The following is a 21,627-nucleotide window of genomic DNA, read 5'->3' as shown; positions in this document are numbered from 1 at the left end:
TGAATCAGTCCCACGTTCTAGATGTGGGACCTTGGAAGAGTCTCACTTTCTTGCATTCATTCAGCAAATACTTACTGAGCATCAATCTACTGCATGTTGGTTTTGGCACAGGATTCAAACCCCAGATCTGACTGGCTTCCGATGCTGTTCTCTTGCTGCTTTTTAACCTCTGCCTTTCTTGCAATGTTTGGGGCCCAGGGAAGCGGTCCAGCCCCACCCTCTCCCACTGGTTCCTGGATGTCATATATGCCAGTCTGCTGTGGCCCTCTGCCTCCAAACCTTTGTGCACACAGAGCCTTCTACCACCAACAGCCCACCTGACCTTCTAGGGTCACGATCGCCTGAAAGCCATCCCCACAGCCCTTGGCAGAAGTGACTCTCCTGTCACACACTTGGCTGGCATGGAGATGCAGCACTGTCCACCCTGACCCTGCGCTATTTATGCACGTGGCTCCTGCAGCATCCCCACCCCACCCCCCAGGGCTGCCAGGGCAGGGCCTGGTCTGATTCATCACTGTAACGGTTGGCCTTGATTAATCTTTCTCTGATCAAACCCTGCAGCAGCTCCTCTCCACGCTGCAGCGCCCAGCCAACCAGGGCCGGGCACTCAGGGCTGGTGCATGCTCAGAGCAAGGCCACAGGAGTGGGGGTTCTGCCTGGATCCCCAAAATCATGACAGGAGAATGGGCTGCCAGGTGCGAAGGGCACAGCATGGACACTCTGTCCTCCCCACTTGCCCCAGCAGCGGGCATGGCAAAGAGGGCCCTGGGGGCGGAAAGTGGAAGGTCACAGGGCAGATGGGGTGTGCGGTGAACTGGGAAAGGACAGTGTGGCCCCGGGGAGGACAACCACACAGCTTGGAGCTGTCTGGACATCGTCTGCTTCAGCAGAATTCCAAGGTGAATGTGAGTATGCAAGGAGAGCCACCGCCCCTGCGTGGCCTGGTCTCAGGCTGGTGCCAGGGCTGGGCTGACAGGCAGGAGACCTGGGTTCTAGTCCCCACTCTTCCACTGATTTGCTGTGTGACCTTGGGCAAGCCCCTGCCCCTCTCTGCGTGCCAATGTGTACAAGGAGAGGCTTGAGTCAATGTGGAACTGACCAGCATGAACACCAGAGGCTGGAGAGCTAGATCTCCAGCCCAGCCACATCTCTGAGTGGGTCAGCAAGGGACTCCAGGTGGGGCCACTGCCTAGCCCTCCCTCCTGTCCCTGGCTTAGGCTAAACGGGGCACAGTGGGGTGCCCAGGCATCCTCTCCCTTGTAAGCTGCCCTGTCCTCTTCTCAAGGGTCCCTCTCCCTGTCCCATCTACCCCCAAAGCTGTCAGGCTGCCAGCAGGGAGCATCAGCTGCCATGACGGAGCATCCTGCGTCATAGTGAGTCAGAGCCCTCCTTCCAAGCCAGATCCAGTCACTCCGTGACAGGAAGAAGAGAAGGACACCGCTGCCTTTCCAAGCCCAGGCGACACAGGATGGGACCCCAGAGCCTGGCACAGGCAGATCCACCTTTCCCTCTCCGCACAAGGGCAGGCACACACCTGGCACTGGAGCATCCAAGGTGATAGAAGGCCATCCCTTCTGAGCCACCCCCTCCAAGGGCAGACCTGGAGGGTACGGTTAGGGAGGCTCTGAGCCACTGTGACTGAATACAGTGCTGACTCAAGGATTGGCACATCTGTCTTGTTCACACTGGCACACAGTAGATGCTTTATATGTATCTGTTGAATGGAAGTTCTCAGGCTTCCCTGTGGTTGTCGGGAAGCTGTGGTGGAGTAATAACACATCACACCTGTTTGTGTTCACTATCACTATTATTTAGTCTTAGTCTTAAGTTGAGTACCTACTACATGCCAGTCATTTTGCATATATTAATTTCATTAGCCCTCACAGCAATCCCATGAGGCGAGATTTTTTACCCTAAGTTAATGGATGAAAAAACTGAGACTCCGAGAGGCGAATCAACTTACCCGAGGTTACACAGCTTGTGTGAGCTAAGCCCTCATTCACCCAGGTCTGCTGATACCAGGGTCAGGCACAGAACTGTTCTCTACCTGGGATTACAGGCTTGTGCCACCATATCCAGCTTTTTTTTTTTTTTTTGAGACGGAATTTCTCTCTTATAGCCCAGGCTGCGGTGCAATGACATGGTCTTGGCTCACTGTAACCTCCGCCTCCTGGGTTCAAGCGATTCTCCTGCCTCAGCCTCCCGAGTAGCTGGGATTACAGGCACCCACCACCATCTCAAACTCCTGACCTCAGGTGATCTGCCCACCTCGGCCTCCCAAAGTGCTGCGATTACAGGCGTGAGCCACGGTGCCTGGCCCCTCCTTATTCATTCTTCAAAACCTTTCTCTGCTGCCACCAGCGAACCTGGCTGCCTCAACTGGAAAACAGACAGAAGAGTGCCTGCCCTGCCTGATGCACAGGTGGGCGTGAAGGAGAGAGCGAGATGCCGTGTGAGAGTGAGGGTCTCAGATGCTGACACTGAGTGCTGTGCACATGGGAAATTTTGCTAAAGGATGTTCACACCTTAGGAGCTGGGATGTGTGTGTGTGTAAAAGCAAGGGTGCTTCAATGTGAGTGTGTAACTGTCATTGTGCGGGTGTGAGTGGGTATGTACACATGGGAGACTGTGTGTATTCATGTGTAGGTATGTGAGTGTGCGTGCCTGTGTGTGAATGCAAGTGTGCATATATATGTGTGTGTATGACCATCAGTGTGTGAATGAGGGTATGTACACATGGGAGAGTGTGTGTGTAGGCATGTGCGTGTGAGTGTGAATAACTACAGAGGCCGTCCAGGGCTGGGGGAAAAAACCCATGCCTCAGTTTACTTTGCCCTAGACAAGCCCTGAGAGGCAGCCTTGCTCCCCTCTTCAACCATCGCTGGAGACCTTCATCCAGCTGCCAGGCCGCCAGCGCCACTATCTACCCCCACTCTCTCTACCCCACCTCTGGGCATATATTATTTTGCGTATGTTAATTTCAATCGCTCTGAATGAGGCGTTGACAGTCAAAAGTTGCTGAACTCACAGCTTAGGGCTCTCAGGCAAGGCCTCTAACTTCTGTGAGGCTCACTTTCATCCTCTGCAAAATGGGCCCAACGGAACTGTTGTTCTTACGCACACCCCTCCTCGCCCCCAAGCCCTCGTGCCCAGTCGTCGCTGTTGTGGTTAAATTCATGTTGTTTACTTTGTGCCCCAAATGCCAGGAGTCTCCCCGCCCCTCTTTCCCCTTCCCTGACCTTCAGCCCGGGCAATCCCTGGAGATGCGGGAGGCCCGAAGGGACAGAGGTGGCCCTCCCGCGCGCCGCGGCCACAGGTGCGCCCAGGCCTCCGGGCTGCGCTCCCCCGGGCCCCGCCCGCCGCGCCCCGCGGTGTCGCCCTCCCCTGGCAGCGGCGGGCGCTGCGCGGGAGGCAGCGGCGCGGGAGGCGGCGGCGCGAGGCGAGCCGGGCGCGGCGGCAGCGGGGACGACCGGGGCTGGAGTTGAGGCCAAGCCAAGGGCGCCCGAGCCCCCCGCCCGGCGCGTCCTCTGGCTGCGCAGTGCTCAGCTCCGGGCCCGCGGAGACATGAACGCCCCGCGGCCTCACGCACCCCGGGCGCAGCGGCCCGGCCCCGCGGCCCCGTGATGGGCTCCTGCGTGTCGCGAGGTGAGGGGGCTCGGCCGGGGGTGGGGGGATCGGGCGCCGGGGACCGGTGCAGTCCCCTCGCCGCTGGGAGACCTGGGGGGTGGGGCTGGTGACCCGCCCTTCACAGCCCGGCCGCATCCCCGAGGACGCGGCGTCCTGAAGGGGACAGGGCTGGGGACGGTGGGGGGCGGGGAGCAGCGCAAAGAGTGCACGTGCAGAGCTCACTGCATCCCCGCCCCGGTTTGCAGCCCCGCAGGTGACACAAAGCAGGGTCCAGTGCCGCGCTCTCATCCCTACAGCCACACACCCCCTGCCGGGTGCCTGGGAGGGGAGGGAGGCTCCGGTTCTTCTTGGCTTCGCGGAGGAACTGCGGGGCACGGGGAGAACTAGCAGACCCTCCCCGTCCCACCCTTCCCCAAGACACAGGCCTTGCCAGCTCACCCCCACAGCCCCTTCCTACGTCTTACCGGGTGCCCCCATCTGCACAGTCCCTGAACGCTGTTGTCAGGAAAGGGTTAATGGTGGGGAACAGGTTATAAAGAAGGTTCCCCTGCCCCCACCCTTATCCCTAATCCTCCTCCCCACCCCCATCCTTGGTCAGGGGACAGAAGGGCCAGAGCACAGCTGATGTTCCCAGTTACCACCTGGGTCTTTCTCTCTTGTGTCTGACCTGTCACCCTCTGCTCTCCCTGAGGTGGTACCCAGGGAGGTGGAGGGACCTGCCCTTGCCTGGGGGACCAGGGCAGGCCCTGGCCTCTTCTATCTGTGAGTAGGGGACACAGAGTCTTGCACAGAGATTGGGGGATGGGCAGGTTGGTCTTTGGAGCCCCCTACCTCCACCCCCACCCATCACCACCAGCTTTCCAACAGGCCACTGGGCAACATTTTAGACAAGCAATTGGGCTGAGCTCTTCTCCCACCTTGGTCTGTTCACCCCACAGTGGGATCAGGGGGGTGTGGCTGGGAGTGGGGGTGGCTTTGGCCTTGGTTCAGGCTCTGCAGGCTGAGGCCAAACCCACTGACCACTACCACACCCATCAACCCTAGTAGCTTACCCAGAATAGAGAGGACCTTGTCCTGGGGGTATTGAGCAGGGAGCATAATGCCCTTCCCCGATCCTCTGGACCCTAAGGGCTTCTGCTCAGGAGTTCCTGTGGGCATTCAGGTAAGTGGCTCAGGATGTCTCTGGGAGGTATCAGGCGGAATCGCGGCTGGGGAAGGGGAAGGTACAGGGTTAGGCTGTGTGAGGTTCCTTTACTTATCTATGCAAAAGCTGATATTAACATGATAGCTGCCATGTGTCAGGCACCGTGTGCATGCTGGGCATCCAGCAGCAAGGAATCCAGCACAGCACCTGGTCCATGAGGCCTGCAGCCTAGCGGGAGGGGAAGGGAGTTTGAAGAGTGAGAAGTGCTAAGGATTCTTTAGGAGCACCAGGCTCCAGAAACCCCAAAGGTTCTAGGCAGTCTCTGGCTCCAGGTGGAGGGGATCTGAGTGTTTCCTCAGTGGCCAGGTCCCTTCCCCTTCATTTGGCCACCCCATGCCAGGCACCTTGGGGTCCCAGCCCCAGTGGACTGGCCTTTGAGCTGAGGACCCACTGAGTACGGAACAGAGGCTGAGGAGGAAGAGACGCCTGCTAAGGTCACCCTGAGAGGCTGGGGCCCAGGTCCTCTGACCCCACAGCTGGGGGTCCCTCCACTGCCCCCTCTGCCAGGGCTCTTTGGGGCCACAGCAGCCAAGATGCGCTCCCTCCACCCTTCCTTCTGCAGCCTGGGCTTCCCCAGTGCCCCCCAGATCTAGTTGTATAGTCCAGCCTTGTCCCCCTCCTGAGAAGATGGGGCCCTTGACAGTCTCAACATACACCCAAAAAGTTGGATTGAGGTGAAAATAGTATGGGGAGCCACGTGGGCAGGGGACGGCCAGGGTCCCAGAGACTCTGGGTGGCTGCATCACTGACCCACCCAGCTCTCTCCTCCTCACTGATGCTCTCCGAGTGCATACTAGTCTGAAAGTTTTAGGCAGATAAAGCTAGTTTGGGTTATATATGAACACAGTCCCCGTCTTACGAGTGGGAAAACAGAGGCAGAGGGCAGTGGAGAGACTTGTCCAGGGCCACACAGCTAGGAAAGGATAAGCCAAGATTTAAACCACGGCATGCTGACTCCACAGGCTAGGGCCTCAGTCTCTGTACTCACAGCCAGCCCTCGGCCCTGGTGCCTGCACCTGTCTACTCTCCTGGAGCTGCAGGCTCCTGTGGGCTCCTGTGCCCCCACCTGGCCCCTGCACTGGCAATCGATTGCTAATCGTAGCCTCTGAGTGCTGAGTGCCTCCTAGGCCAGGTAGGCACTGCTGCAGAAGGAAGGGTGAAGGGAGTGCGTCCACCCTTGGCCAAGGCCAAGGATTGCAGGCCTCAGGCTGATGCCCATACTGAGCCCAGAGCTTGCACCCAGCCGGGGCCATCCAGCCAAACCCCAAAACCTAGGTCAGGCCACACCTGGGAAAATCACCCCATCCCAGCATTGGCAGCAGTTAGCATCTGCATACTTGGTATAGAGGCTAGGAGTGCAGAATAGGAAGCAGGGCTCCACCATTTACTAGCTCTGTGACCTCAGCAAGTGACTTGACCTTGTGTGTGTATCTCAGTGTTCCCATCTCTAAAATGGGAATTATAATATTATTGATGTCATAGGGTTGCTGGGCGGACTAAATGGCTTTAATTCATGTAAGGCATTCAGACCAGTACCCAACACATAGTAAGCACTCATACATATTAGCTATCGCTCTCATTTTTACTTTTAATGTTAATATTGTATATATTATAATAGAGATAGGCTCTCACTATGTTGCCCAGGCTTATCTCAAACTCCTGGCCTCAAGCCATCCTCCTACCTCAGCCTCCTAAAGTGCTGGGATTACAGGTGTTAGCCACTGCGCCCGGCCTTTAATTTTTATTACCTGTCTGTGCAGACAGCTAATACAGGCCTTCATGGCTGAAAGGGGAAACCTACGGAGGTTTTTAGCCGCATCCTGCCTCATGGGAAAGGCAGTGGGTGGCAGGCACTCGAGGTGCTGAGGACATTGAGAAACTGATTGGGACCAGATTAAGGGAACAAATGCTGTTTCCAGGAGCTATTTTGTGTTCATTATCTATTTTTAAGCTACCGTTTGTTGAGCGCTTATCCTGAGCCGGGCTGAGCCTTTGCTCTCCTGACCTAGTTAGTTCTCATTCAACCCTGTGACAAAGGACATGGGGCTCAGAGAACGGGAGGGTCTTCCCTCAGGTCACATGGCCAGGGCATGGAGAGGCAGGACTTGAATCCAGGTCAGTGCGACCCCAGAGCCTGAGTGTGGAAACCCTGTCCTTTGCTTTCTTATGTCCCTAGAGAGAGAGAGGTGCTGTGGCTCACGCTTATAATCTAAACACTGGGAGGCTGAGGTGGGAGGATCACTTGGGCCCACGAGTTCAAGACCAGCCTGTGCAACATAGTGAAACCTCATCTCTACAAAAAAACTTTTAAAAAATTATCTAGGTGTGTTGGTGTGCGCTGGTAGTCCCAGCTATTTGGGAGGCTGAGGCAGGAGGATGGCTTGAACCCTGGAGGTCGAAGCTGCAGTGAGCTGTGATTGCTCCACTGCACTCTAGCCTGGGCAACAAAGATCCTGTCTCAAAAACAAAAAGAGGTGCTCAGTATACGGCCAGTGCTTAGAAAAACAATCTCTTGGAAAACTTGAATGGTCCCTATTTGTTTGGGGCTCTGCAACCAGTGGCAGTCTGTATGGAACAGAGAGGAATATTTGCCCTGCTTCTCTCCAGTTCCAGGGGCTCAGTACCCACTCCATGCCCTTGGTGCCATAACCACTCTGCCTGCCCACTCATGCCCCAGCCATCTCCTCCAGGCCAACTGATCAGCCTCCTGGCCCCACGTTGGGGGTCTCCAATGCACTGGGGGCTGGTGGGGTCAGAGGTGAGAGTAGAAACGAGAGACCGAGAATTTTCTTCTGGAAAATCAGACATCTGGTCATGTCTGGGTGAAGGCACAAGCTCTAAGGGGACCCACCAGAGCCACCCATAGTTTCCAAGCAGTCCTATACCAGGGACTGAGGAAAGGGTAGGTGGGACCTTGCCCTTCAGGAGCTCACAGTCTGATGAGAGAGGTACAGCTTTGTCCGTGGAGTAGCCTAATGGGGGAGGCAGGATGCATGAACCCTTGGAAGGATGACCCGAGGACCCTGTCTGGAGATCAGCCCTGTTTAGTGGTTGGGGCACAGGCTTTGGAGTTTCACACGGGCCAAAGTGTGACCCTCATCTCTGCTGCTTATTAGCGGGTGATCTCGCGTAAGTGATTTATCCTCTCTGAACCTCCGTTTCCTTATCTGTAAAATGGGCATAATACCTACTTTGCAGGATTGTTGTGTGGGTTAAATGAGAGATCATGGGTGAATAGGCCTAGGACAGTACCTGACACAGTACTGTCGCACCTGCTCAGTAAACAGTGGCGGCAAATCACTGCAGGCCAGACTTTGGCCATTAGGGCCACAGGTGAGGGAGTCACCTAATCCAGCAGAGGCCAATCTGGGCAGGTTGCTTGGGAGAGGTGAGGCTAGAGCAAGATGTTCCCAGAGACCAGGTCACAGGATGGGAGGGAGCCTGGGGAAGGAAGTAGGGAGGAGCTGGAGTGTGTGGAAGTTCCGGGGAGGAGCCCATTTTCTCTCTCCATCCTTGCACAGGGAGGGAAAGGGACCCCCTTGGAGAGCTCTGAGCTGAGCCAACGCATGGATGAGCTACTGTCACGGCTCAGGTGACCCGTAAACAAACATCCTAGGGAGGGAGGGGACACTCAGTCCACTCAAGGCCTGGCCTCTGCCAAGCTCTGTGGCCTGCTGCCCTGGCAGTGATTCAACAGGCAGAGAGGCCAAGGACTCACCCTCAAGGGCTTCCCTTTGCGGAGCCTCCAGGGCCAGCTCCAGCCCTGGGGACAAGACCAGAGGAGTGGCTGACTAAGATGTGTCCCTTGTCCAGAGAGAGACACTGAGGGGAGAGGGCTGGAGCGGCTGCTGCCTACAGACTGCTTGCTGTGGTAGGTGCTTCGTCCTTGCTGCAGCCCTTTCCGGGCTGGTATTATTTCACAGATGAGAATCCAAGGCTCACAGGGGCTAAGTCGCATGCCCACCCCCTGAGCAGAAAGTGAGAAGTTGGGACTTAAACACAGCTCAGGGACTGTAAGAGGAATGCCTTGGCCGCTTATGTTCTCTTCAGAGCCAAGGGCAGAGCCCGGCATGTCACAGCTGGGCAGTACATACCCGAGCAACGGTTGGCTGGAGGGGCCGCATTGGCTACAGGTGCCCTGAGAAGCTGAGCGGAGAAGCCCGAGGCTGGCCGGGGAGGAGCATCAGGGGACACTTTGACCCCAGGCTGCTGCTCAGTTCCTGTGTGGTTTCAAGAGGATGTTTACCCTCCCTGGGCTGCTGCAGAGTCAAACGTGGTCCCTCTCTGCCCTCTGGGGTACAGAGCCCTGGGAGACACTCTTGGGGTAGATGGAAACCATGGTGACTAATGGGCTGGGACACAGAGCCCCAAAGAACGGCTTAAAGGAGTTGGAAGACCCTGAAGCAGATGAGAGGAGCCTGAGGGTTTGTGCTGCAGACTCACCCAAGGATCAAGTAGAGAAGACGAGTATGGGAACTGCAACAAGAGGGGTTTAGGCTGGACATCAGGAGGAACTGTCTGGGAGGTTAGACTCTAAAGCAGTTTGAAGAGGAGCTGGCATAGGAAGGCAGGAAGCACCCTCAAGATGCAGAGGAGAAGCTCTGGTTGAAGATAGAGGGATGGAGGAGACATCTGGTTGACACCCTCTCCTTGAAGGATCAAGATGGCACTCTTCAGGTTGCCATGGCAACCAGAAGCCTGTCACTCTTGTGGACAGAGGAGGTGGGGGAGGGAGCAGGTCTGAGAAGGGATCTCTGACCTTGAGGTCAGGAGAGTAGGATGTGGACTGAAAGAAAGGAGGTGTCCTTCTGGGAGAGGGAGCCACAGGAGCAGGTGCTAGCGGTCCCCTCGGTCGCCTCCCAGCCCCCACGCCACATGACACTCTGTGTTTTTCCAGTTGCCAGTGGTGACGTGGCCACCAGTCCCAGCTGGGCGAAGAATAGCCTGTGATTTCACCCTGGGCTGGTTCATTACCTGACGTCCCCATGGCAACCAGCCTGTGACATCACGGGGCCAAAGTCCTCAGGGGGAGCAGGCAGCTTTGGCGGAGACACCCGAACCCCAACTGAGGTGGGGAGCCAGGTGGACTGGGGAGGGGGTGGGAGCCAGGAGTCCTGCAAGCCCACAACCATCTCAACGAATGACCTTTTTCAAGTCATGCCTCTGCCAGGCTTTGGCAGCACCATCAGCCTCCTCCGTGCCCGGCTCCCCTCCCCATCAACCTTGCTCCCTGGTCTGTGGCTGGAGAGTTGTAAAAAAGCTTCAGGGGGTGGCCAGGGGTCCTAGAAATACCCTAACGCCTCTCAAGTTCCCAGGGTCAGCCTATGGCCAGTACCACCTGTCTGTACCTTGGCGGGCCCTGGCTTGTCCAAGACGTGCAGAATTTCCAGAACCTCAAGATTGGCAACTTGCAAACTTTTTTGACTGGACCCATAGGAATAATATATTTTGCATCATGACCCAGAAAATTTTTACTGTGTGTGTGTGTTGTGCACACACATCTGCACAGACTTGTGTCTGCATAAACAGAAGCTTCATAAAGTAATACTTAACGTGACTTGCAGTGGGCTCTGATATTTTCCATTCTATTCCATTAAAATAAGGCCTAATCAATAAATGGCTGCATGACCCACTGAAAGATGCACCCCTAGTTTGAACATTGCCTTTGAAGGGCCTGGACAACATGGCCTTTGTAGAAATGGAGGCCCTGGAGCCCAGAGAAGGGCAGGACTAGCTCAGAGTCACACAGCAGGGACTCAGGAAAAAGAACAAGATGAGCTGAGTGCTATGGTGTGCAGGCACATGGCTCAGCCCACGTGACCCCATGTGGTGGGATCTCCTCCTTAGGCCTCTCACCTCCTTAGGCCTGCCTGCGTCATGGATGGAGTGCTCAATGAGATCTTTCCTTGGCTCCAGTCTCTGCGTCCAGCTTCCCTGACTAGCTCACCTGCTTACCTTTGGGTAGATCCCAGAAACCTATGGTCTCTTCTGCAAACTAAATCTAATCCAGTTGGAATGAAAACTTTAATCTCAGGCTGGGCGCGGTGGCTCACACCTGTAATCCCAGCACTTTGGGAGGCCGAGGTGGGCGGATCGCTTGAGGTCAGGAGTTCGAGACCAGCCTGGCCAACATGGTGAAACCCTGTCTCTACTAAAAATACAAAAATGAGCTGGGTGTGGTGGTGAGTGCCTGTAATTCCAGCTACTCAGGAGGCTGAGGCAGGAGAATCGCTTGAACCTGGGAGACAGAGGTTAGAGTGAGCCGAGATCGCGCCACTGCACTCCAGCCTGGGTGACAGAGCGAGATTCTGTCAAAAGAAAAGAAAGAAAGAAAGAAAGAAAGAAAGAAAGAAAGAAAGAAAGAAAGAAAGAAAGAAAGAAAGAAAGAAAGAAAGAAAGAAAGAAAGAAAGAAAGAAAGAAAGAAAGAAAGAAAGAAAGAAAGAAAGAAAGAGAAAGAAAGAAAGAAAGAGAGAAAGAAAGAGAGAAAGAAAGAAAGAGGAGAAGGAGAAGAAGGAAGGAAGGAAGGAAGGAAAAAAGAAAGGAAAGAAGGAAGGAAGGAAGGAAAGAAGGAAGGGAAAAGAAAATAAAAGGAATCCTTAATCTCACCTTCAACTGAATGCCCACCTTCCCTGCCAGCTAGGGCTGGTGACCTGCGGGCCACAGTGGGATCTCTACCCTGCTGACCTCTATCCCCTCTTGACATTCCTTTTTCCTCTGGCATGCTGGGGTGTGGCATGAGGGATTTCAGAGAAAGGGTCAAGACATGGTTATTTTATCAGGGGCTTTAGGGTCTCCCTTGACCAACACCGGCTCACTGTTGAGACGTCTGTGTGGCAGGCACCCAAATATTCATGCCTTCCTTCTTACCCAAATATGCAATGAGTGCCTATGTGTGCCAGGCCCTATGGCAGGTGCTGAGGCGGCTGTGGTGAAGAAAACAGACAAGGGCCCAGCCCTTGCAGAGCTCATATCCTAGTGAGAGTCAATAAATGAGATGGACACCCACGATGAGGAGGGAGATGGGAGCTATGTCCCAAACAGGATGGGGACCGAGAAAGGGTCGGCTGTAAATCAGACCATTGGGGGAGGCCTCGCTGAGGTCCCAGCATTGGAACAGAGAGCTGTGTGGAGTGAGGGAGTGAACCCCTGGGTGTCTGGGAGGAGGGAGCTCTGGGCGTGGGGAGGAGACGGCCAGTGCAGAGGCCCTGAGGCAGGTGTGGCTGGGCAGCTCTGAGGACGCCCCAGGAGAGGGATCAGGGTGGCCAGAGGGGAGTGAGAGGGGACAGTGGTGTGGGTGAGGTGGAATGGGGGGGCCTGGATCTCCCAGCTTAGCGTGTGTGAGTTCTCTGGGGAGCCATCTGGGTGTGGGGGGGTGGGGGCTGCTGACTATAGAGCCCCTGTCATGGGAGGCCTGACCTGGCTTGACCTCTTCCACTCCCTGCCCAACTTCCCTCTCCTCCTAAAGTGCTCCCCCTGCAGCATGGGGGCTGTGGTCCCCTCACCCTGCAAGCAGCCCTCTTAGCGGTCCCAGTGAGGCCTAGCCAGGACTCCTTCCTAGTTGCCTGCTTTGCTTTGAACATCTCACGATCCTTGCCATAGCACAAGCTGGAGGGCTGGCTGCTTCCCGGCCCACCTCGCCCCCACCTACACCGCCTGCTGTCTCTCACTGATTATAGAGACATTTAACTGGGGCCACGTCTGCCTCTGCAGGCATCCCACATTTCTGCACGTGATCCTCTGGGAACCTCCTGTTAGCATGTGGGGACATGTGGTTGGTTGGAGTCAGAAGGATGGTTGATGGCTGGGGTTGCAGAGCCCGTTTCGGCCACATTAGAGATGGGGTCATCTCCCTCCCCACTGGCGACAGTGGTTTGCTTGGAAACACAGGGGCTCCAAGGCTTCCATGTTCTCAGTTTTGGATCCCACTAGACAATTCCTGAAGAACAAGAACAGTCTCCCTCAATGGCCCACTCTACAGATGAGGAAATGGGTGAGGGGAAGGCACTTGCTCAGGTCTCGTAGGTGGTAAGGGTGGAGCTGGGATTTGGACAGGACAGTCTGGCTCCAGGCCCTGACTCGGAGAGCTTTGGAGCAGCTCCTCAGAAGCTGCTCCTGAAATGAGGATTTGGGTACAACTGATATGAGGTGAACCTTCCAGACGAAGCCAGTAGGGAACGGAGCGAGAGGAGGATAGAGGAGGCCAACCAGGCAGTGGGGTGGTCTCAGGCCTGGCCTCAGCCTCATCCTGCAGGGTACTCTGGAGGGTAAGTGAAGGGGAATTTTCTGATCCCAGACAAACGAGTCCTGCACCTGGCAGTCATTGGCTTGGGGCTGCTCCAGGTGGGGCCAACAGAAATTTACCTAGGGCAGCCCCTGTAAAAGAGCCACAGGTGGTGCCTCTTAGAAGCCATGCAGGGCATGGGGGCAAAAACAGGAAAAAGGAATCCAGGGGAATTGGGGACAGCACCCACATGGTCCCCTAACCCCAGTGACACAATCTGGCCTAGAGCATAAAGTCCCTCCGCTGGCGGGCAGAGAGTGAGCGCAGGGACCATTGTCTTCCAGGCAGGGAGGATGCCTGCAGCAGGGGAGCCCTGGGAGAAGGGAGCGGGGAGACCTGGGATAGACCTAGGAGAGGGCTAATAGGATTTGCCGGTTTACTGGGTGGTCCCCGGGAGAATAGGGGAAGGCAGGACCCTGAGAAACTCCTAGGGTTGTAGTTGGTGCAGTGGGGGACTAGGGGAAGGTAGACCCGGATGTGGGAGTCCTCTTTTGCCCAGGTGTGCTTGAGGTGCCCTTTGGGCATCCATGTAGAGAGCTGGAAACTCAGTTGGGAGCTCAAGTGAGGAGTCAGGGCTGGAGGTGTGCACATGGGCAGTGGGCAGCGGAAACACGAAGGTGAGGCCTCCTGGGGAGACAGGGTGGTGAAGGGCCAGGACGGAAGTGTGGTGCCAGCCAATGGGCAGGGGTGAGCCAGGGAGGAGTCACAGAGGGGACCCAGGACAGCAGCCAGAGAGGCCGGAGGCCAGGATAAGAGTGAGGCTCAAGAGGGCAGGCAGGCTGCACAGCTCTAGCTCCAAGAAGAGGCTGGAGCGGCCCCCACCGGAGTTGGCCCCATGGAGGTTCCTGGCAGCTTGGCAAGGGCTGCCTCATGAAAGCCTGCTTGGAATGGGTGGAGGAGAACTGGAGGACAAGGAAGTAGAGGTGGGACACAGCTCTCTGCACATCCGGCGAGAAGGGAGCAAAGGAACGGCTAAGTCGCTGGAGGGAAACAGTGGTCACAAGCTTCTCAAAAGACAGGAGATGCTGGGATGCTGATGGCCCCACCCAGTGGTAAGGGGACAGAGGAGTGAGAATGCGGGAGAACATCCAGAGCCCAAGAAGCATGGCAGCATATGCCGTGCTGGCTGAATGCTTCAAGGCGGACGGAGTGGAGAGCAGTGACTCCGCAGGAGGGAGAGCAGAGCCCCTGAGGGGAGGGCAGGGGCAGGGTCCAGCCCTGGGTGGATGCGCCAGAAGGTCTTGGGTGCAGCAGGAACAGCTCTTCCTTCGTTGCAGGAGGGAAAGGTGACGATGTGGGCAAAGGTGCAGGCAGGCTCTGGTGATTTGGGTGGAAAGATCCAGGTGAAACCTTTCCAAGGATCCTGGACCCAGTGAGGGGGGGCAGAAGCCCCCAGCAGTGTGTGGGGTCGGGGAGGGAGTGTGTTTCATGTCTGAGAAGGAAGATTGGGGTGAAGTTGTCAGCCTGGCAGGAAACAAAGGCAGCAGGAAATGGAGAAACAGGGAAGGATCCGGGCAGCATCCCACAGGAGGCTGGGGCTACAATCTAGCACATGGCAGTCACTCTCTCCAGCAACATTTAGCTCTTCAGATCCAGGCACAGGGCAAGAGGGTCAGACTCAAACCCGGGTGAGAGGTAAGGGCGTCTGCGAGAGACAGCTCAGAGGCCGTGCTGGAGGGTCAGCTGGGCCAGGAGCAAAAGAGGAGCTAGTCAGGAAATACCAGGGCAAATGGATTAAACATCTCCACGAGGCCAAAAACATGCTGGAGTGTGGGTCCTAGAAATTGCGAAAAGGGGGTAAAATGAAGATGAGGCCAGTGATTCCCGCTGAGGGGCACAGGCAGGAGGGCATCTGGCTGGACCCCTCCCCTGCTGTGGACTTGAGTCAGCTTCCTCTACAATGATGCTGGATAAAAATAAGGCCACACCCATCTTATGGGGGGGCCTTGAACATGCCTTGTAAGCAAGAGAGGGCTGGGCTTTGCTGAGTTCCTCCTCTTGCTCTTATTTCCAGACCTGTTCACAAGTGCCCACAAGGACTGCCCCATGCCCCAGGGCACGGACCCCTTGAACCCAGACCTGCCCTCGGGCCGCACTCCCACCGTGGCTGTAGACCCTGTCACTGGCAAGGTAACTGGTTGCTCCTCATCCCTGTGCTGCCTGTGCCCCAGTTCCCGGCCTGTCCCTTACAGCTCCCCGCAGGGAGCAAAATCCATTCCAGTCTCCTTCCTTCCCTGCCAAACCCTCTTCTCCCTGTGGGACCAGGGGCCCTAAGGCCTGATATTCAGCAGCATGAGAGACTGGACTGGGCTGAGCATCCAGGGGCTGGACCAGGCTTGTTTAGAAGACCGTCCATCCTGAAGGTCTTCCTGCACAAATTAATGCTGCCTTGCAGACAACACATTCTGCTACCAGCCCACTACTCCTGAGCAGCCTCACGAATGTTATATATAAGTTATGTAATATATATAATTATATATTATAATTTTTATAAATTATATATGAAAGTTTATTATATTATATAAAAATATATTATATTATATATAAGTATATATAAAATATAAATATAATATATAATATATAAATATATTATATATAAGTATATATAAAATATAAATATAATATATAATATATAAATATATTATATATAAGTATATATTAAATATAAATATAAAATATATAATATATAAATATGTTATATATTATATATAAATTGTATGTTATAATTTTTGTATACTATATTCTATATAATTTATATGAATATAATTTATATATAATATATATTAAAATTTTACATATGTTTCTCAGTCCAGATTGATTTAGAAGATGTCACTAAGGATCACAAAGGACCCCAAATTCTGGTGCATAATTTCCACCCTTGCCTTAGGGTCTGTGGCATGAACCCACCAGTTGATGTAATTACCATTCCCCCCACCAGCACACCCCTCCTGCTAAGCACCGCACTCAGCTCTCAGCCTCCATTATGTTATTTAGGCCTCACCACAACTCGTGAGGTGAATGACATTGTCACCATTTTGCAGAGGAGGAGACATGTTTGGCAAAGTGAGAGCCCACACCCAAGCCCGCTCTATAAGCTGCACCCGCTGCCTCTCCTCCCAGCACCACTGTTGCCCCCTCCTTCTTACTCTGCATGCCGGGGGACACCAGAGCATGACCCATGAGAGGACAGACCCCGACCTCACAGAGCACCAGAAGGCTGACCCCCATCCCCGCCCAGGGCCGCAGGACTCGGGCCATCTGCCAGGACAGCGTGCCAGGCCCTGCCTGGTCCTCTCTCTCCTCTTGTTTTAGGACAAACAGATGGATTTCTGTTGGGATCCTTGGCAGGTCAGTGCACTTGTGTGTCCCCCAGTCTAGCCAGCCCCAGCTGACATCCCCATCCCTCTATCCTTTGTGCCCAGCCCAGGCACACAGTCCTGCTGGCCCTGGGGGAGAGGAGTCTGATGAAACAGTGGGTGGGGGTGGTCCTGTGGGAGTTGGTAGGATCTCCCTGACTTGAGCTGCCCTGTCCCTGCCCACTGGCCAGAGGACCTGGTGGTCTGGGAGATGGGATGGGTGGGACTGGAGGGATGTCGGCCAGCAGCCTGGCCCACCCTGCTCACTCCTCCTGCCCCTTCCTCCAGAGGTGCTTCCAGACCACCAACGGCTACCTGTCCGACTCCAGGTCCTGCCCCAGCAACTACAACGTGGCAGCCCTAGCCACCTCGTCCCTTGTGGGTAGGTTCTGGCTGCAACTCTCCTGCCCTTGGAGAATGCACAGTCCCACCGTAGACCCTGGCTGTGGGAAGGGCACAGCTGAATTGCAGGTGGGAGGACGGCAGCCCTGTTGGATTCTCCATTTTCTAAATGCCAGAGTCCATGCTGGGTTATGCGGGTCATGGGGGGACCAGTGGCTCAGGGTTCTGTTTCCACGAGTTAAACTGCTGGGTTCTCAAGAAGCTCTGCGGGGGTGGGGCAGAGTTTTTCAGATGTCTGTCTGGCATGGTCTCTTTGCCTCTCTGCCAGTCACAACAACACCTTAGTTCAGGTTCCCTGGAAGCAGAGCCTGACATGGCATGACTGTGCAGGTGATTCCCTGGAGACTGGCCCTCAAGAGAAGCGAGCAGGTAGCGGGGAAGGCAGAGGGGGCTGGGGAAGGGGCTCAGCAGGAGTCTAGCCCTGCCCACCTAGTCCCACTGGGAGCGTGGGAGCACGAATTGATGGGGCTGGACTTTATATTCCCCCATTGCTGCCTCACTGGCTGCCCCTGGGGAGGACTCCGCAGCCTCCCGGCATCTCCAGGTGAGGAGGCTCCTAGGAGCTCACAGTGGTTCTCCAGATAAGGGTGTGAGCTGACAGCAGCAGCACCTGAAGCAGCTGGGTGTGGGCTCCCAGACCAGTAGAGGGGGTTTCGGTGGCCAAACCACAGCATCAGGTGACCCCAGCACTAAATCCCACCCAGCTCCCCTGAGGCCCCTGGGGCCCTCCCTCCCCACATTGGCCTGTGCCTTTCCTCCATCTCCAGCACCTTCCTCCACCTCAACTGCCCTTCAAGGGCCACTTGAACCCCCACTTCCTACAAAACATCCTCTCCAATTGCCAACACTCGCCAACTAAGTGGGTGGGAGAGTCTCCCCTTTCTTCCACACTCCCATCTTTCCTGTTTTCCCCACTCTCTAATTACCTTTGTGGATACTCCTCCTACTTAAATATTGCCATTCCTCACATCACATCATGGCTTCGGGAACCTGGGTGACTCCCAGATCTGTTCTCAGCCTTGGTTAATGGTGATGCTGAACCATTCCTGGCAGCCCCCTCTCCATTTTACACATCCAACAGCTCTACTCCTAAAGCCCCCGACCCCTCCTCTCTGTCTGCCCAGCCCTTGCCATGTCTGCAGTAACCCCTAATCCTCCAACTGGGGTGCTCTTCCTAAATAGCTGTGCTAACTGCTCACTCTCTTGCTCATTTCCCTGCTGGGGCTCCCCACTGCACAGGAACGTCTGAGCCCTCCACCTCGTTCTCCCCAACCCTGTTCTGGCCCTGATCAGCTCCCAGCTTCTCCTGTCACCCAGTCCTAGTGTGGACCCCATGTCTCACCCCAGCTAGTCCTGGACTCATGCCAGACTCTTCCATGCCTTCATCCTCTTCTCATCTCTGAAATGAAACCTCCAGTCTTGCCTCTATCTGTCCAAACCCAACACACCTTCAAATTTCAATCTCAGGTCCCCTCTTCCAGGAAGCCTTCCCTGCCTGCTTTACCCACCCAGCTCTCACCTTCAGCAGAGCTGGCAGGCTACAGAGATGGTCTCTCAGAATGTGTTTAATGGATCATGGAGAAAGCTGGGGGCTCATGAGTGGTCCTCGGGTGGATCTCCTTGGGCGGAAGGGTCTGAACTTAGTCAGAAAGGGAGTGAGGGGTGTGGGCGATCTGGGGAAGAAGCACCCAGTGGGTGGGAACATGGACTAGGAGTAGGATGCTGGGAGGAAATGCGGATGCCAGTGGGTGGGAGCATTGAGGGGAGGGGGCTGCAGAGCTCAGAGGACTCAGGGCAGGAGTGAGGAGGCGGCTTTGGAGGGCGTGAAGAGTTAGATGGGTATAGGCCCCTGGGGAGGTGTGGGGCACTGATGGAGACTGTGGCACACTGAGGGAATGTGGGGTACAGGCCACCAGGTGGGCCTGAGGCACGGGGACCAGGCCCTAGGCTGGGTCTTGTGTCAGAACAGTCACCCAGATGCCCTCCATGCCCCAGGGGTGGTGCAGAGCATCAAGGACCACATCACAAAGCCCACGGCCATGGCCCGAGGCCGCGTGGCCCACCTCATCGAGTGGAAGGGCTGGAGTGCCCAGCGGGCAGGCTGGGAGCTGTCCCCAGCTGAGGACGAGCATTACTGCTGCCTCCCGGACGAGCTGCGTGAGGCCCGCTTTGCTGCAGGTCAGTGAGGAGGGGGATTGGCCAGGGCTCTGTGGGGGTGAAGCTGGGACATTGAGGGGCCCAGATCACTGCATGGGCATTGTCTGGGCAGGAAAAAATAATGGCATAGGGTGGGGGGCTATTAAGTGAGCATTCTTGACCACTGGGGCGTGGATGGGCANGTACCTGTGTGTGTCATTTTGTGGGATGGGGGTGGGATTCCTAGGTGTCCCTCCCGGTGTCTAGCTGCAGACTGGGCAGGCACAGGCTGGAGCCTAAGCCCTGCTCAGAGCCCCTTCCCCTTCTGTGGCCGCTGCTCCCACCCTTCTGGGTCGCTTGGTGCTTCCGCTGCTGGAATCAGTCTCTGCCCAGGGCTGTGACTCTCTCACTGCAGAGTCCCATGGATGGCTCTGACTCTCCCTCCCCATCTCGGAGCACCCTCCTCTCTCCCCAGCCGCTCAGGCCACAGAGGCAGGAAAACCCCAGGAGCAGAAGGAGGCATCTGCAAAGCCAAAGTGAGGTGCTGGCTTCTGCCCCTACCATCCCCTCTGCCCTGCCTGCCTGGCCCTGCCAGGTTCATACCCCAGTCCATGCCCAGAGACCCCTCACCTGTCAGTCCTCCTGCTGTGGCTGAACAGGCCCTCCTCTCAGAGCCTCCTTTGCTCCCAGCTCCAGTGCACCTGGACAGGTATGTGCTCTACCAAGCATCATTCTCCCCCCGCCACCCCCACCCACCCGGCCTGGGGTTTACAGTGGAGATTAAAAATGTCCTTGACAAATCAACCAGAACTGTGGAGGCCAGAGCCATGCAGGGCAGAGCTGCCAAGAGGGAGGGGAGCAGGAGCTTCTCCACCCACCACAGTGGCACAGAGGGTGGTGCCCGGCTGTACTCAGTCTCCTGGGTGCTACTGGACAGGGGCTGGGGAGGGGGAGCTCACTCACACAGCAGGACAGTGAGGGGCTATCTGCCAGGGCTGAGGCTCAGGGCTCAGGAGTCTCAGAACTGGACATGGAAGGTTTGGAAAAGCACAGAGGGAGAGGGGAGGAGGCTGGGCAGGGAAGGAGAAGGCAGGCCGGCAAAGGTGAGTGGGGTCAGCATGACCACAGCCTCCCTGTGTGCCAGGTAGAGAGTCAGCCTTCCCCAGATTAATTACCCTGGGTGCCCATGGAAATCCCACGAGGCAGGCAGTGTGATCCCGTTGTAGAGAAATGGCGTCTCAGGGAGGCGAGGCTGCCTGTCCAAGATCACAGAGGCCAAGGCAGAACTGGGATTCCCAGCCCAGGTTTACCAGGCTCCAAAGCCTGCAGGCTGTGCCGCACGGTCCCGTCCTGATGAGCCATCTTGTCCAGGGCTGGCGAGGAGGCCGACACCTGGGGCAAGGCAGTGAATTGGGGTCAGGAACTTGGACTTGATCCTTGTGTCCAGACCCTCCAGGCTCAGGAAATGCCTCTCAAAGCACACGTCCAAAGGCCAGCGGCTCTGTCTGGGGACTTCTGGGTAATTCCACAGACTTTGTCCCACTCCAAATGGGAGCACAGGTGTGAGGGGACATGACGAGGAACAAGCACGTGCTATGTGTCAGGAGCTTCCGATCTGCAACTCAAATCTTTCTCCCTGCACTCTGTGAATGGGGAGAGCATCGTCATTTTGTAGATGATCAGAGAGTTGAGTCACTCATCCAAGGTCACACAGCAGAGGCTGAACCCAGCCCTCCACTGTGCAACTCTTTCCCTGCCCAAAGCTCCTCCAGCTCCTGAGGCTGAACCAGGGCAATGGTTTGGGCACAGAACAGAAGAGTTGAGTCTGATGCCACTTTGGGCAAGAGGTTGGGGACAATTGCCTCCACTCCCACCAGAGAAAGCCACTCTCTGAAGCTTATGATGGCCCTTGAATGATTGATTGTTAAAATGTGGGACCATGGGCTACCTACCCTCTGCCCCTAGATGCCAGGCAAGTCAAATCAAAATCGAAGATGTGTGTTGTGGGAGGTGGGATGGGGATTGCTGCTCTGTATGGACTCGAGCCCACCTTCACCTTGGCCACCCCGACCTGTTGACTCTGCACAGCACCAGAACTGGCTGCCCTGTCGACATCCCGATCCCCAGTGTCTGGTGTGGGGCACCTGCTGGCCACGGTCCCACAGCCGGCACTGCATATCCACATCTGACCTCACCCCCAGCCCTGTGAGCACCAGGAGGCCGAGAAGAGGGCAGCCAGGGGGCGCAGCAGGATGACGGGTTTGAAGCCAGCACAGCTCTGCTGACCCTAACTCCTTCATCAACTAGAGCCTCAGTTTCCTCTTCTGTCCGATGAGGTGAGCCTGGAAACCGGCCTGTCTCTGCCTTATTCATCTCTGAGTCCTTCAAAGCCTAGAACTGTGCCCAGCACCTATTTATAGCACAGTTTCAATGAATACCTGCTGAGTGATGAGGGCTTCATCACTGGCCTATGAGCTGGCTGTGTGGGGAGCTGATGGGAAGAGATGCGAGGTCCCTTCTCCAGATCCCAAATCAAAATCCTGAGGTCCAAGGAAAGGGTCCGTGTTTGTGAAAAGCTCCCCTGGGTGACTGGGATTCAAAGGACTACATCATCTTTGTA

At 55.8% G+C, this 21,627-nt stretch overlaps 1 protein-coding gene across 1 annotated transcript; it reads left to right on the top strand.

Moving 5' to 3' along the window:
- Nucleotides 1-3,533: 3,533 nt before the first annotated feature.
- Nucleotides 3,534-21,196, top strand: FAM131C (family with sequence similarity 131 member C). The gene is made up of 8 exons (XM_025384302.1): nucleotides 3,534-3,645; nucleotides 15,128-15,243; nucleotides 16,426-16,461; nucleotides 16,758-16,851; nucleotides 18,867-19,049; nucleotides 19,483-19,543; nucleotides 19,667-19,716; nucleotides 21,096-21,196. Exons 1-8 carry the CDS (start codon nucleotides 3,624-3,626, stop codon nucleotides 21,194-21,196), a joined length of 663 nt encoding a protein of 220 aa, XP_025240087.1. The 5' UTR covers nucleotides 3,534-3,623.
- Nucleotides 21,197-21,627: the final 431 nt, after the last annotated feature.

The sequence above is a fragment of the Theropithecus gelada genome, chromosome 1 (genome assembly GCF_003255815.1).
Source record: "Theropithecus gelada isolate Dixy chromosome 1, Tgel_1.0, whole genome shotgun sequence".
In the NCBI taxonomy this organism is placed as follows: Eukaryota; Metazoa; Chordata; class Mammalia; order Primates; family Cercopithecidae; genus Theropithecus; species Theropithecus gelada.
Note: the sequence above shows the minus strand (reverse complement) of the source record. Positions and strands in the feature narration are given on the sequence as shown.